Here is a 14,307-nt window from a genome sequence, read left to right as displayed (position 1 = left end):
CAGAAGCAACAGAGGGAAACTAGCAAAAGAGAGAAGCAACCTAGAACTAAGGAGAAATTTCCTGACAGAACAATTAACCAGTGGAACAACCTGCCTCCAGAAGCTGTGAATGCTCCAACACTGGAGTTTTTAAGAAGAGACTGGACAGCCACTTATCTGAAATGGTATAGGGTTTCCTGCCTGAGCAGGGGATGGGACTTGATGACCACCAAGGTCCCTTCCAACATTATTATTATTATGGATCATCGCACAGTCAGCCAGATGTTCAGACTGGATTTGGCATTTTGTCTTACCTATTAAGTCCTTACCCAGGACCTGGGATAGGCAGATGTGGATGTTTGATGGTATTACAGATATTGTCGCAGGATGGAAGCAGTTCCTAGTAAGGCCGCCTTTTGCAATTGACTAATAGCGAATTTATCAATGCCAATGGTGTTCAAGTGGTGCTCCAGTTGTTTTGGGATTGCACCCAAGGAGCCTATCACTATTGGTACTACCCTTGCTTGCTTTTGCTATAGTCTTTCTATTTCTATTTGTAGGTCTTTGTATTTTGTTATCTTCTCCAGTTCTTTCTCATCTATTTTGCTGTATCCAGGCACTGCCACGTCCACCATCCAGACTTTTTTGTCTTTCTTATCGACAATTGTTAAGTCTGGGGTGTTATGTTGCTTGTCTGTTTGAAGTCCCAGAGCAGTTTAATTTTATCATTTTCTATGACTTTCTCTATTTTATGATCCCACCAGGCAAATGATATTTATTGCAGATCTTCCAATGCACTGTTGTTGCTACTTTATCATGCCACTGCTTGTAGTCAGTCTGTGCGATCTTCTTGCAGCAGCTTACCAGGTGGTCCACTGTTTTTTCAGCGTGTTTGCATAGGCGGCACTTACTGTCTGTTGCTTTCTTCTCAATTTTGACTTTATATGCATTTGTCCTTAAGACTTGGACTTGTGCAGCCAGAATTAGTCCCTCGGTCTCTTTCTTCAGTTTTCCTGCTCTTAGCCATTGCCAGGTCTTGTTATTATCTGCTTTCCCAGCTATTTTTTTAATGTATTGGCCATGTAGTGCTTTGTCTTCCCATGCCTCTATTCTATTCTTCATTTGGTCTTTCTTGTAGGCCAGTTTGGTCTCTCCAGTAGTCAGTAAGCCTTCCTGATATACTAATTTCAGTGCATCTTCATCATTGTTCTACAGATATTGTTCCAAAGCCATTTTTTCTTCTTCAACCACCTGATGTACTTGTAGCATTCTACGCCTACCTATTTGCCTTGGTAGATAAAGTCTGTCTATGTCACTGCGTGGATGAAGGGCATGATTCATTGTCATTTTTTCTGGTCTTCCCATCCATTGCTTTTAGTTCTGCTTGAGTCCAGTCCACTATTCCAGCTGTGTACCTAATGACTGGAATTGCCCAGGTGTTGATTGCCTTTATGGTATTTCCTCCATTGAGTTTGGACTTTAAGATATTCTTCACTCTCTTGATGTATTCACCTCTAATCTTTTTCTTGACTTCAGTGTGCTTGATGTTGTCAGCTTGAATGATACCCAAGTATTTGTAGTAATCTTCCTCATCCAGACTCTTAATGTTATTTTCGTGGGGCATCTTGATTCTTTCAGTTTTCACTACTTTTCCTTGTTTGATAGTAAGTGTGGCACATTTATCCAAGCCAAACTCCATAACAATATCTTGGCTATATATCTGGACAGTGTTGAGCAGCGATTCTATTTCAGATGATGTTTTTCCATACAGCTTCAGATCATCCATGTAAAGGAGGTGAGATAGTCTGGTAGATGTTTTTGATGTTTGATAGCCATGTCCTGAGTTATTCAGTATTGTTGACAGAGGAAACAGTGCAATAACAAATAGTAATGGAGACAATGAATCTCCTTGAAATATTCCTCTCTTGATATTAACCTCTCCCAGATCTGCAACTGTGTCTTCCATTGTGTCATCGATCTTTGCACAAATTTTCTGATGTTTCTACTGACTCCTGTTATTTCTAGGCACTTGATTATCCAGTCATGTGGCAGAGAGTCAAATGCCTTTTTGTAGTCAATCCATGCCTATTTACTATTATTATTATTATTATTACTATTATTATTATATTGCTGTTTTGTTGTTTTGTTATTTGTTGCTGTTGCTGTTGCTGTTAATAATAATAATAATAATAATACCTTGATGTGGTTGTGGGGCTTGTGTACTCTGAGGACGATGAGAGCTATGCCAGAGGTTCAACCATACTAGACAGGTCTCATCAAAGGAGTCAGACAAAGAGTGTCTCTCCCATAAAAAATATGGTGAGACATAAATTTCAGAATGCCATACCAGCTCGGATGTTGCCCGGGTTAACAAGGTCCACACTAGATGTTGGAGTTCCTGGATATCTGGTGAAAAATGGGTTACAGGACTCAGGACTGTTAGCTGAGCAATCAGAGCCAACAGCTGCAGAACTACTGGAAGAAAAGGATTTTACCTGTCACAAATACACAGTGATTGAAAACAAATAATGATTTGTTATTACAGATCAAGTCCAACAAGAAGAGGATATCTAAAACGAATGCACCAGTTCTGGAATGAACAACATCCAGAATCAGAAATAACAGAAAAGAGACTAGCAGATTAACGCCAATTTATAATACAAAATAAAGTATTCAGAGAAACAGAATTGGATGAACTGCGAAGGTTTACCCAGGGCAAAGAAATCAAAGTCTTGCCAGAAGTAATTCAGAATGTAGAGGCAAACCAGGGGGAGTTGGCAGTGAAAGAATCCAGTAGAGATATACAACTGTTCTCATTTGGAAACCAGGCACCTCTTCCTCAGGAAGAACAAAGCACTCTAACTAAAGAAATAAAAGAATTGAAACAAAGAATAACTGAGCATCTAGCACAAAAACAACAGAATAAGGCTGCCTGCACTGAAGCTTGTTCCAAAGAAACAGCTAGCACAAGCATTAAAAGATGCAAATACTGCAATGTCAAGTATAAGCACCAATTCACTGCAAGAAACAAACCAAACAATGTATAGCACAGCTGCAGTTATAACTGAATACCTGGGATGCAAAATCAACAAAGAAGAAAAACAAACAAACAATGCATCACAAAAATGGAAGGTTAGGCTAGAAAATAAGATCAGCAAATTAAGATCACATGCAAGCAAGCTAGAACAGATGAAAGAAAAGAAGCTGAAGAACAAGAAGACGAAAGAATACCTAATCAAGAAATACCACTTAGAAACAAGGAAGATCAAGGAAGCACTGGAAATAATAAAGCAGCAAATAATAGCTATAGCTAGGAAAATCAGTAGATACAAAGCTCAAGTTGCAAATTATAGGTAGAACCTCCAATTTCAATCCAATCAGAAACGTTTCTACCAATCCATCAATGGAGAAACTGCAATGAATCAGTCAGTACCTGAGAAGGAAGAAATAATGCATCACTGTTGTTCTTAGAAGCATTTCTTTTTTTAAAGCAAATCTCTTTTTTTTTAATTCTTCAATTCACAGTCATTTCTCCCTTCTGCTTTTCTAAAGGAGAAGTGGGAATAACATAAACAATTTCTGCCTAAATTCTGTTCTTTAAGCAGAAAATCATTCTTTGTTTTGCAAAGATAGCCAAATAACAGTGCACACAAAAATCACTTTTGTGAGAATTTCTTCTTTAAAATAATTGGGAAACGTTTAGATCAAGAGCTGGGAAAGAAGTCTGGCAAGATGGTTTTTGATGAAATCTCTGAAGCCAGAAAAAAAGCTTATAAAGTTCCCTCTATTTGGACAACAAAATCTCAACCATTTATTTTACAAAAACGGAAGGAGGGGTAGGGAGGTAGGGATAAGCAAATAATATCAAGTAGGGCTGTCTAATGATTTCAATTTAATTCCAAAAATATGTTTTGCAATATGTAAGTGGGAAAACGATGACCCTTATCTTATTATTTTTAAAGCAGCTGAATCTTTTCCCAGACTTGCACCATAATCCTGAGAAAAAACACAGGCACCACGTTAATATTCCCATGTATTCCGAAGCAGCTTTTCTCCATCTTTTCCAAAATACTGTCCTGCATGAGCATAAACAAGGGTTGCTTAGAATTTAAAAGAAATGCGTCACGTTTTCTTGGTCACCTGGCACTTCTGAAGACCATCCAGGAACGGCGTAATAGGGCAGTTTATAAACGGTGGGATTGTCTGAACGCCAGTTCAAAGGAGAGAAACCTCCAGGGCAAACTTTAAGCTAATGTTTCCTAAACTAGAAGGCAGCAGCAACCGCGTTGTGATTTTGGAAACAAAGCCTAATTCCGAAGTGCTCCTTCTTCTCTCTGGATCCAGCTTTTACTTGGCTACTTGATCAGCTCAGCTGTACTCAGGAGGAAACGCTTTCTGATAAATTTGTACAGGGCTACTCTGCCCCCCACCTTTCCCCCGCCACCCCCAGACATTCAAAGGGGACTAAGTAGAAAGGCCTCATTTTAAAAAAAACAAAACAAAACAAAAATCAGATCGGACATAATTGCCTGGGATATACCTTAGTTCAAGGCTTTTCAACCAGTGGTACGGGTACCACCTGTGGTACATTGGCACCTGGCAGGTGGTACACGACCATCCTAGAAAAGTGGTAGTGGGGGAGGGGAATGAACTGAACCAGTGGCAGCACTGCACAAGCCTGAGCGAGAGATGGCTGGAGCTGCAGGGCTGTCAGGGCTCAGTGCAAGCGCCAGGATCAATGCCGCTTTCCAGCTGATCGGTGCTTCGGGGCTGTCAGGGCTCAGCGGAAGCGCCAGGATCAACAACAGGCTCCAGCTGAAAAGCAGCACTGATCCTGGCACTTCTGCTGAGCCCAGAAGAAGCGCCGATTAGCTGGAATGTTGCAGCATCTCCAGGGTCTTGTGATTTACATTCAGATGCTTGGCAACTGATTTATATTTATAACAGTCACAGTGTTCCAGGGTCATGTGAAATGACCAAAACCTGCTGCAACCACCCAGCAGACGGGGGAAATAAAAACCAAACACCTCCCGCCCCACCCCCACTGCCAATCCTCAACAAAAATGCTCACAACAATGAAAACCTCGGACAGGAGGAAGAGCACTGCTGGGCGGGCAGGCAGGTGTTTTGCTCAGCTGTGGCTTGGTGGGCACTTTTTGCAGTGCCATTGTAACTTTGAACAGTCACTAAGTGAACTGTTATAAATCGAGGATTAACTGTATTTTATCACTTTTTTCCTCTTTTTTTTGGTCATCAAGGTTTTTTTTTTAATTAAATTTTTTTGCAATTTTACAATAAAATCCCTCTCCCACTGCCTCCCTACCCTCCCAGAAACCCTCCCCCCGTCTTCCCAGAGCTGAATACAGGGTTAACTAGAACTAAAAAATACAAAACATTTAAACTTAAATAAACCTCAAACAAATATTACATTAAAAAAAACAATTTTTTAAGTACTTTAAGTCCAATATATATATATATATATAAAATAAAAAAAACTTATTATCTTAAACTTTAAACATAAATTATTCAAAAGCTAAATAATATCTTTTAATATCATACTTATACTTTATAAAGTTTATCCATCTTTTCCACACCAAGAGATATTTCTCTTGCGATTGATCTTTCAAATAAGCCGAAATTTTTGCCATTTCAGATAAGTAAGAAACTTTAAAAAACCATTCCTCCAAAGTAGGCAAAAATTCCTTCTTCCAATATTGTCCTATCAACAACCTTGCCGCTGTGATTAAATTTAACATTAAAATAATTTCTTTATCGTCACAATCAACAATAATACCTAACAAAAACAATTGTGGAGTGAATTTTATCCTTCTATTAAAATTTTTTTGAATATTCCACCATATCTTTATCCAAAAAACTTTTATGCTTTTACATGACCACCAAATATGATAATACGTTGCATCCAGACAACCACATCTCCAACATTTAGGTTGCAAATTTGAATACATACGAGACATCTTTTGTGGATCAAGGTGCCGTCTATAAAACATTTTATAAAAATTTTCCCGTAAATTTTGAGCTTGCGTAAATTTAATATTCCTCACCCAAATTATCTCCCATGTTTCTAATAAAACAGGTTCATCAAAATTTTGAGCCCATTTAACCATGCAATCTTTAACTAATTCTGTTTCTGAATCCAATTCCACTAATACACAATAAATTCTTTTTATGTGAGTTCGACTTTGATCTTTAATTTGTTTCAGCAAGTTTTTATCCTCTCTAATCAAACCCACTTTATAATCTATCTTCCACCTTTCCAATAATTATCTATACTGAAACCACGAATAAAGGTCATCAAGTTTTTGACACCTTGCTAGGCGACTGGTGGTACTTGGATGTTGCCATATTCTAAAAGTGATATAATGGGTGAAAAGGTTGAAAAGCCCTGCCTTAGTTTGTTCTCTTTCTATCTTTTAAAGATCAGTTTAACATTTTCACAGGCTGCAACGTCCCCAGCAAGCTCCCTCGTTCTTTACAGCAAACAAAAGTTTGGATGTCTTTAAAAACAAAATGCTCCAAGATGCTGTGACGTCTCTGTAGCTGCAAAGATTAGGCTCATGCAAGCTAGGCTGTTCCCTGAAATGATCTAAGGAAGTGAAAACTGAGTTTTAGAAGAGGAAGAACGGCAACCCGTTTGAACTCAGGCGTTAGAGAAGAACCCGCTCTGCTCCCTCGCAGCTATCAGCAGCTAGCCAAACTCTTAAGGGAGAGGAAAGGAGCCGGAACACCAGTCTTTCCACGAACCTCCGGCTGGGTGAGTTACCCTGCTCTTCCCGGGTGGGCGTTGGGCAACGCTGGGAAGATAAGAGGCTGGAAGGTGCCAAGCCGAACGGGAGCGAATAGGTCAACCTAGAACAGGTCGCTCCCTGTCTCCCTTCATAATAATGATTAATAATGATAATGATAATAATTTGTCAGTGTCAATGGTAATAGGTGCCTTAGGTACAATCCCAATACAACTGGAGCACCACCAACACCATTGACATTGACAAATTCGCCACTAGACAATTGCAAAAGGCAGCCTTACTAGGAACTGCTTCCATCCTGTCAGGACATCTGTAATACCATCAATTCAAACATCTACTGTACATCTGTTTATCCCAGGTCCTTGGTAAGGACTCGATAGGTAGACAAAAATGTCAAATCCAGGCTGAACATCTGGCTGACTGTGCGATGATTAATGATGATGATGATGATGATGATGATAATAATAATTTGCCTTGGTAGATAGAGTCTGTCGATGTCTTGCCCTTCATCCACCCGGTTACATTGACAGACTCTATCTAGCAAGGCAAATAGGTGGGCGTGGAATGTTGCAAGTACATCAGATGGTTGAAGAAGAAAAAAATGGCTTTGGAAGAACATCTGAAGGGCAGTGATGAAGATGCACTGAAGGTATTATACCAGGTATTGTAGGTATTATATTGCTGACTACTGGAGAGACCAAACTGGCCTCCAAGAAAGACCAAATGAAGAACAGAATGGAGGCATGGAAGACAAGGCACTACATGGCCAGTACATTAAAAAAAAAATAGCTGGGAAAGCAGAGACTAACAAGACCTGGCAATGGATTAAAGAGCAGGAAAGTTGAAGAAAGAGACCGAGGGACTAATTCTGTCTGCAGAAGACCAAGCCATAAGGACAAATGCATACAAAGTCAAAATTGAGAATGGGAAATTAAAAGATGTCTTTTCTACATTCTCTCTCTTTTTCCTTCCTTTCTATGGTCCCCAGCATTGCTGACTTTGCTGACCTAAAGGAGCTGCCCTTCTTGGAAAGCCCAGCATGCATGCTCCTCTAGTCCCAGGGTCCTTGCCTTCCACCACTCAGACTGATCTTCCAGTCCCACTGAAGAAATTTTATCAGGGTGAACCTCTGGCCCTGGGGGTGAGTATGGAGAGAAATGGAATGACGATTCTTCCTCCTGTTTTGCAAATCTCTGGGTCCCCTGTTGCAATAGGACTAGGAGGATACTTTGCTATGTACAGTAGTGGCCAAAATTGTGGAAACCTTTTGGGAAAAGTGTATTTTTGAGGTTTGATGCCTAAGAACACCACTTTTTTTTGGAGTAGCACCATAAAATTATGTATCAATGGAAAGATAATTTAATCAAGAATGTAATGCAACAAAGTTTGTTCAATTATCTGTACTGTACTCTATGAAAAGTTATAGCCAAATAACCAGAAAAAGGAAGCATAACTTGCTTAGGTTGATATCAGGTAGCTTTCCTTCATCTGATGGTAGCCAATGAGCATGAGTGTTTAGAGAGCCAATCAGGTGTCATCTTGTTTTGGCATTGAGCCAATCAGATCACAGTAGGATTCAGTTACTGATGTCATGTACTGAAGCTGAGAGGAGGACATTTGTCAGTGTGTTATTTGATCGCTATTAAGTTGGTTGGGTTTTTTTATCTTCTTTCATTTAGTGAGCTTGTAAAACATAATAAAATTAAAGTAATGGTGCAAAGAGTTGACTGGTCACCCAGAAAGCGATGTAAAATAGTATTATTAAGTGAACAAGGCTACAGTTATAAAGAAATTGAAAGAAAAATTGATGGAAAATTAACCAAAGGTGGCATTTCTACTGTACACTTTTCCTAAAAGGTTTCCACAATTTTGGCCACTACTGTACATATGAGCATTGTTGATCCATTTGTTTTATTGGCCAGTTAATGTAACAGCTAAGAAGTATATAACCCCCTCCCCCTTAAGGGAAGGTGGTCTTGAGGGTTGTATCATGAGGCCTAGAAAAATGAAATTAAAACAAAAAAAAATCCTTTTCTTAGTTTGTATCATCCTTTTTCAAAATCTTTATCAGAAAGGATTGAACGTAAAGAAAGAGAAAGAATATTATAAAGTGTGCTATATAAATGGTGGAACATATTGCTGTCTATACCTGATGAGTCCCAACAAGGATGAAATTGATTGTGTAGTGCCTCCTACTGGCCAGTTGCTCAGATGACAGGAAGAAAGAAATAGATTGTCCAGAGGCTGATGAACATCAGTGATCTAAACCAGCAACCAATGCTGAGTTGCGGTTCAGGGACATTTAGAATTTTGTTGATAATCACTCCTGACTATCACTGATCTTGTGATTTCTCTCTCTCTCTCTTTCCAGATCATACAGATATTCATAGGAATCATAGGAATGATTTTTGGGATCCTGCTCGATATAATGAATGATTTTTTCATGATCTATACTATTATAAAGATCGCTTATTGGAGTGGCATCCTGGTAATTTTACATAATGGTGTATTTCAAAAGGTCAACAGCCCAACCAGGGATCCAAAATGCACATCACAGCAGGGCAAACCGGTCTTACCTGAAGGATGCTATAGTTCAGCAGATTGGCTAGTTCCAGTTTGTGCCTTATGTCTTTTCTCCAGATTTCAGAAAACCGCTGAACTGAGAGATTACAAACCTTAATAGAAGTTATTACATTGACTCTCTTTCCTCACTTATCAACCAGCTCATTCAGCGATCATTTCAAATCACAATGTGTGTGTATGTGTGTGGGGGGGGGAGAAACCGGTTTTCAAACAACTGTCCATCAAAATGTCTTCAATGTCCACACGATTGCAATTTCGTTGCTTGGCGACTGGTGTGCATTTACAGTGGCTTTAGCATCCCGTGGTCATCAGATCACCATTTGCAGCCTTCATCATCGGCTTCTGACAAGTTAAGTCAATGGGGAAGCTTCGCCGCAACAGGTTGCAGGTCACATCCATGTGAATTTGTGCTTAACGACTTATTTGATTTGCTCCATTACTGCATCTGGAACTGTCAACACAATCAGGTCACATTTGTTTTTGTTAGTTACGAAGTCGTGTCCGACCCATTGCAACCCCGTGGACAACATTCCTCCAGGCCTTCCTGTCCTCTACCATCTTCTGGAGTCCATTTAAGCTCACGCCTACTGCTTCAGTGACTCCATCCAGCCACTTCATTCTCTGTTGTCCCCTTCTTCTATTGCCCTCTATCTTTCCCAGCATTAAGCTCTTCTCCAGTGAGTCCTTCCTTCTCATTAGGTGGCCAAAATGCTTGAGTTTCAACTTCAGGATCTGGCCTTTTAAAGAGCAGTCAGGGTTCATCTCCTCTAGGACTGACCTGTTTGATCGCCTTGAAGTCCAGGGGACTCGCAGGAGTCTTCTCCAGCACCATAGTTCAAAGGCCTCAAATATTTGGCGCTCAGGCTTTCTTATAGTCCAACTTTCACAGCCATACATTGCAACAGGGAATGTCACATAACACTTAATAATTGCACCAAGTTGCCCAACTCAATTTTGGTGGGTGAGGACTGCCCAGATAATCACTCTGAATATCAGTTACCATTTAGGGCTACATTTCCTAGTGGTTTCATTCAACTTGACTCCTGAGTCTGAGAGTTGTTCACAGCCGCTGGGGACCTGTGTCCTTGCCACAACAACATGGGGAAAATGCTGAATACTACTGCAGTGCTACATAAAGTAAAATGCCTGTGACTGTAGCTCCTTCTTTAATGCCTCAAATCAGCTGCATCTTCAACTGGAATAGGGAACGTTGATTGAGTTTTAGCACAACAGATAATCAGAAAACAGTAGGCAGGAATTTAAGGTGGGAGAGAGAGAGAGATTATGGGTCTACATTGTTCTCTGGGCATGTAGCCATTATGGTTCCCTTGCTTTTCCTTCTCTTCCAGTACATCATCTCTGGATCCTTAGCTGTGGCAGCTGCTCGGAATCCCAAGATCCCTCTGGTAATTAACCCATGTGACCCAAGTGAACGACATAGCTAAATCAGAAACCCTCCATCTCTGGGATTCTGGCCATGATCTCCCCCTTCTTCAAGAAAGGTTGGAAAAAAAAACCTCTCGTCTCAAGCCCTGGAGAGCTACAAGCTCCTGGATTGCCAATCTGGAGCTTGGTGGATTTATGATGTTCCTGGATCATTAACATCTATTGGTGCATCATGATGATTCTGGCTTATTGTTTAAGAGCCTCTCCACTCCAAATTCTTGTCCTGAATTCCCTTTTTGGAAACTCCAGGTGTTTTGTGGGTCATTTTATGCTAACATTTGGCAAAGAGGTTCTTTGTCTCAATCTCCAACTGAATATTCTGATTAGATGAGGCAGTTGCACTACTTAAGAACAACATGAAGGGAATTCAGCCATACCTGAGGGTTTAGAGCAGCAGTTCTATACCCCGCACCCCTAGAACGCTTCTGATATATTCTCGCACCCCTTACAAAAAATGGTGCATATACACTATAATTTTGAAACTTCTAAACCCAGGTTTTTGTACCCTCTGGAATATCGTCTTGCACCCCCAGGGGGTGCGAGCATCCCCAGTTGGGAACCCCTGGTGTAGAGAGTAAAAGTCTGAAGCAAATTCAGAGCACAAAGCCAGCTGAATCTCTTCATATGCGTGCGCCCATTTTTGTACATTTATTAATTTATTTTATTCCTCCTAGGTGCAAGGTGCGCTGGCAATGAATGTGATAAGTGCTGTATCAGCTGGTATTGGCATCATATTCCTGTCTTCCAGTATCACCACCCATTTTTCATATCATTTCTGGCACTTTTGCAATGAATTTGAACACAGTTATGAGGGAAAGTGTTACGAAACTCTTGTAAGTCTGTGATTTTCCAGAATTGCTCTAAAAAGTTGTCTAGGGGGTTTCAAGAGTTTGGCCTGCTCTAATTTTCTTTCTCCCAATCTTTTCAGAACAGCTTCAAGAGTGATATCTTCAAGGCATGGCTAAGAATTAAAATGACAGCTATATCAGTGCAGCCAAAGTTTTGCCAGAGATTTAATTGAATCATTGTGCCTGGTGTTTCACTTTTTTTAAATCAAATGTTAACTGTTTATTTCACAAAAATGTAGTTTGCAGTTTTTGTTGTGTGGACTATGACCAAACTAGATGGTTTCAACGGGTCCCACCTTGACTAGATGCTAGCTATGCTACTCAGGATGTATTAGTCAGTCTGATGAGGTAGAACTGACCTGTAAACCATCTCTGCAGGAAAGCTACTACTAATGTTATTGAAATTGGCTGTAATAACAGAAACTTGCAATATTGTTTGGGCTGTCCTTCTTCCCTGAATTAGGGAGGTGTTGACCTGAGCTACTCTTGAATTATTTCATTGCTCTCCACTTAAAAAAAAAACACTTCTTCTTCCCTTTTGCCCAGGCAAAACAGAGCCTGCATATCTAATCCAGGTCATCTTCCTTACTCTAGAACTGGAGATACATATGGCTATCTCTATTTATAAAAATAGATATGTTTCTCTTCTGCTTCATTGATAGAATATCATTAATGGAATTTTGGCTGTTCTTATTATGTTCACCATCCTGGAGTTTTGCATCACCATCTCTGTCGCATCATTTGGCTGTAAAATGCTTTGCCAAAATACCTTCACTGAAACGGTAAGATTCCAAAGGAAGAAGGGTAGTTAATCAAGGGAAGCAGATTCAGAAACAAATGCTGGCCAATAAGCTTAGTTTCTACGGTAGCTCATACATTGTACTAAGTGTTCTGTCAAAGAAACAAAACAATCATTTGGTTTGATACAGTATGCTATGTTGCAAATCCCAAGTTATGGTTGATTCTCATATTGTAATAAATCTAACGGAAAAAAAACCACCTTACGTATCTCAGTGAGCTCAACCTTCATCTCTAACTAAGACTTGCTCAGAGTTGCCTCAGACTGGAAGATGGGTAGCAAATGAGTTTGATAATAATAAAATTGACAATAAGTACCACCTCATCTGCACACAGTCTAGACAACACTTCAGGTAGAATCCCCAAAATGTGTGAGAACATATGAAGCATTTTTTTCTGGGGAACCAGCACCAGTCATGTAAAACCAGAAAAGGATGCAGTTGCTTTAAAGAGAGGAAGTGATGTCTTTATCCAGATTCCTCTTGGCAATGGAACCAAAAGTGTTTCTGAGCCTTATTTGAAACAAGGAGAGACAGAAGCATTCAAGAAGCTGTTGGCAGGCTGAGAATTTCTATTCTGAACTGTGGAATGAGAAATGCATGCAAACAAGAGGCTTAAAATTTCATTTTATGTTTCTTTAGGTTGTTGTCATTTATCAGAATGTGACTCCTGCCAGTGTTGAACATCCACCCATCGACTGCAAACAGCCAGAGTTCCCTTGAGTTGCTTTTCCTTCTTGACAGCTATTCCGAACTACATTGGCTCCTGCAAAATTGAAGACTTGAGCTTTTTAAGGATTTGCATGGAACTTTTACTCAGCGGAACCTAAAATATTTAGTGGGCTAAGCCAAACACCATGTGTAAAAGATCTTGAGAATGTGAATGTTCTTGACTGCTGGTTAAGACATGTCTCTGTGAACTGGTTGGCACCTTGTACCAACCTTGTTATGTTTTGCTGTTGGAAAATGTATAATTGGTTGAGTTTATACAACACATTATGGATAAGCTATAGTTTCCACTTTACAATGGTTGTGTCATAGATTAGACAAAATCCAAAGCTTACTTCAACAGAACTTAGGTAAATATTTTTTTGCACTCAGCTACACTCGTACAACCAATTATGCTAGTTGTGTGAAATCATCTAATGCTTGCAACATACTCCAGAATTTGATTTGTGGGATTTAACAATGACTCTGGGAAGCCTTCAGCAGCCGTATATTCCAATGAAAACTAAAGAGTCAAATTTATAGCCATAATTTAAAATTTTAACCTGTTTGTTCTAGTGGTTAAGATACCAGGAGACTGTGAGTTCTAGTCCCACCTTATAAAGAAAAGCCAGCTGGGTGACTCTGGGCTAGTCCCTCTCTCAGCCCAACTAATTTCATAGGGTTGTTGTGGGGAAAGCTGGAAGAGGAAGGAATATTAGCTATGTTTGCTGCCTTAAATCATTTATAAAAATAATGAAGACAGGATATAAATGTATACAGAAGAAAAAATGTGTTTCCTTGCCACTCGACTTTCCATCAAGGCTGCCTTCTGCCCATCCAGCTTATCTCACTGTTTTATTTTAGGCAAGACTGCACTCCAGACTAATAATAATAAACTGCTGAGCACATATTACTTGCTGTTTTTATTTTCTCTAAGTTCCACAGAAATAAAGAGGGTCATAGGGGTGTTTGCATGTGTGTGTGTGTGTATGTGTGTGTCATTGTTTGGGATACTCTCTCTCTTTTCTCTCTCATTTTGCCGGCCCTGGTGCTTAACAACAAAGAAGAGTGTAGAAGGCTTAAAAGATACCCAGATGCTGCAATGTGTCCACATTTAACAAAGATCAGGCATAATAATAATAACAACAATGTGTGAGAGCATATGAAGCATTTCTTTCTGGG

At 39.8% G+C, this 14,307-nt stretch overlaps 1 protein-coding gene across 1 annotated transcript; it reads left to right on the top strand.

Moving 5' to 3' along the window:
- The first annotated feature begins 6,373 nt into the window (after positions 1-6,373).
- On the top strand, positions 6,374-14,035 carry LOC120300174 (membrane-spanning 4-domains subfamily A member 4A-like). The gene is made up of 7 exons (XM_039325826.1): positions 6,374-6,751; positions 7,732-7,884; positions 9,115-9,231; positions 10,676-10,732; positions 11,447-11,605; positions 12,283-12,402; positions 13,060-14,035. The coding sequence occupies exons 2-7, from the start codon at positions 7,783-7,785 to the stop codon at positions 13,138-13,140; spliced, it is 636 nt and encodes a 211-aa protein (XP_039181760.1). The 5' UTR covers positions 6,374-6,751; positions 7,732-7,782; the 3' UTR covers positions 13,141-14,035.
- Positions 14,036-14,307: the final 272 nt, after the last annotated feature.

The sequence above is a fragment of the Crotalus tigris genome, unplaced genomic scaffold (assembly GCF_016545835.1).
Source record: "Crotalus tigris isolate CLP2741 ecotype Arizona unplaced genomic scaffold, ASM1654583v1 scf7180000024338.4412243, whole genome shotgun sequence".
Lineage (NCBI taxonomy): Eukaryota > Metazoa > Chordata > Lepidosauria > Squamata > Viperidae > Crotalus > Crotalus tigris.
Note: the sequence above shows the minus strand (reverse complement) of the source record. Positions and strands in the feature narration are given on the sequence as shown.

What these genes read in the sequence shown, in the direction of transcription:
- LOC120300174 (XM_039325826.1), top strand. Translation starts at nt 7,783, where the DNA reads ATGCATGCTCCTCTAGTCCCAGGGTCCTTGCCTTCCACCACTCAGACT. An exon ending in GGAATCCCAAGATCCCTCTG is followed by an intron (nt 10,733 to 11,446) that starts GTAATTAACCCA and finishes TATTCCTCCTAG; the next exon opens with GTGCAAGGTGCGCTGGCAAT. An exon ending in GAAAGTGTTACGAAACTCTT is followed by an intron (nt 11,606 to 12,282) that starts GTAAGTCTGTGA and finishes CTTCATTGATAG; the next exon opens with AATATCATTAATGGAATTTT.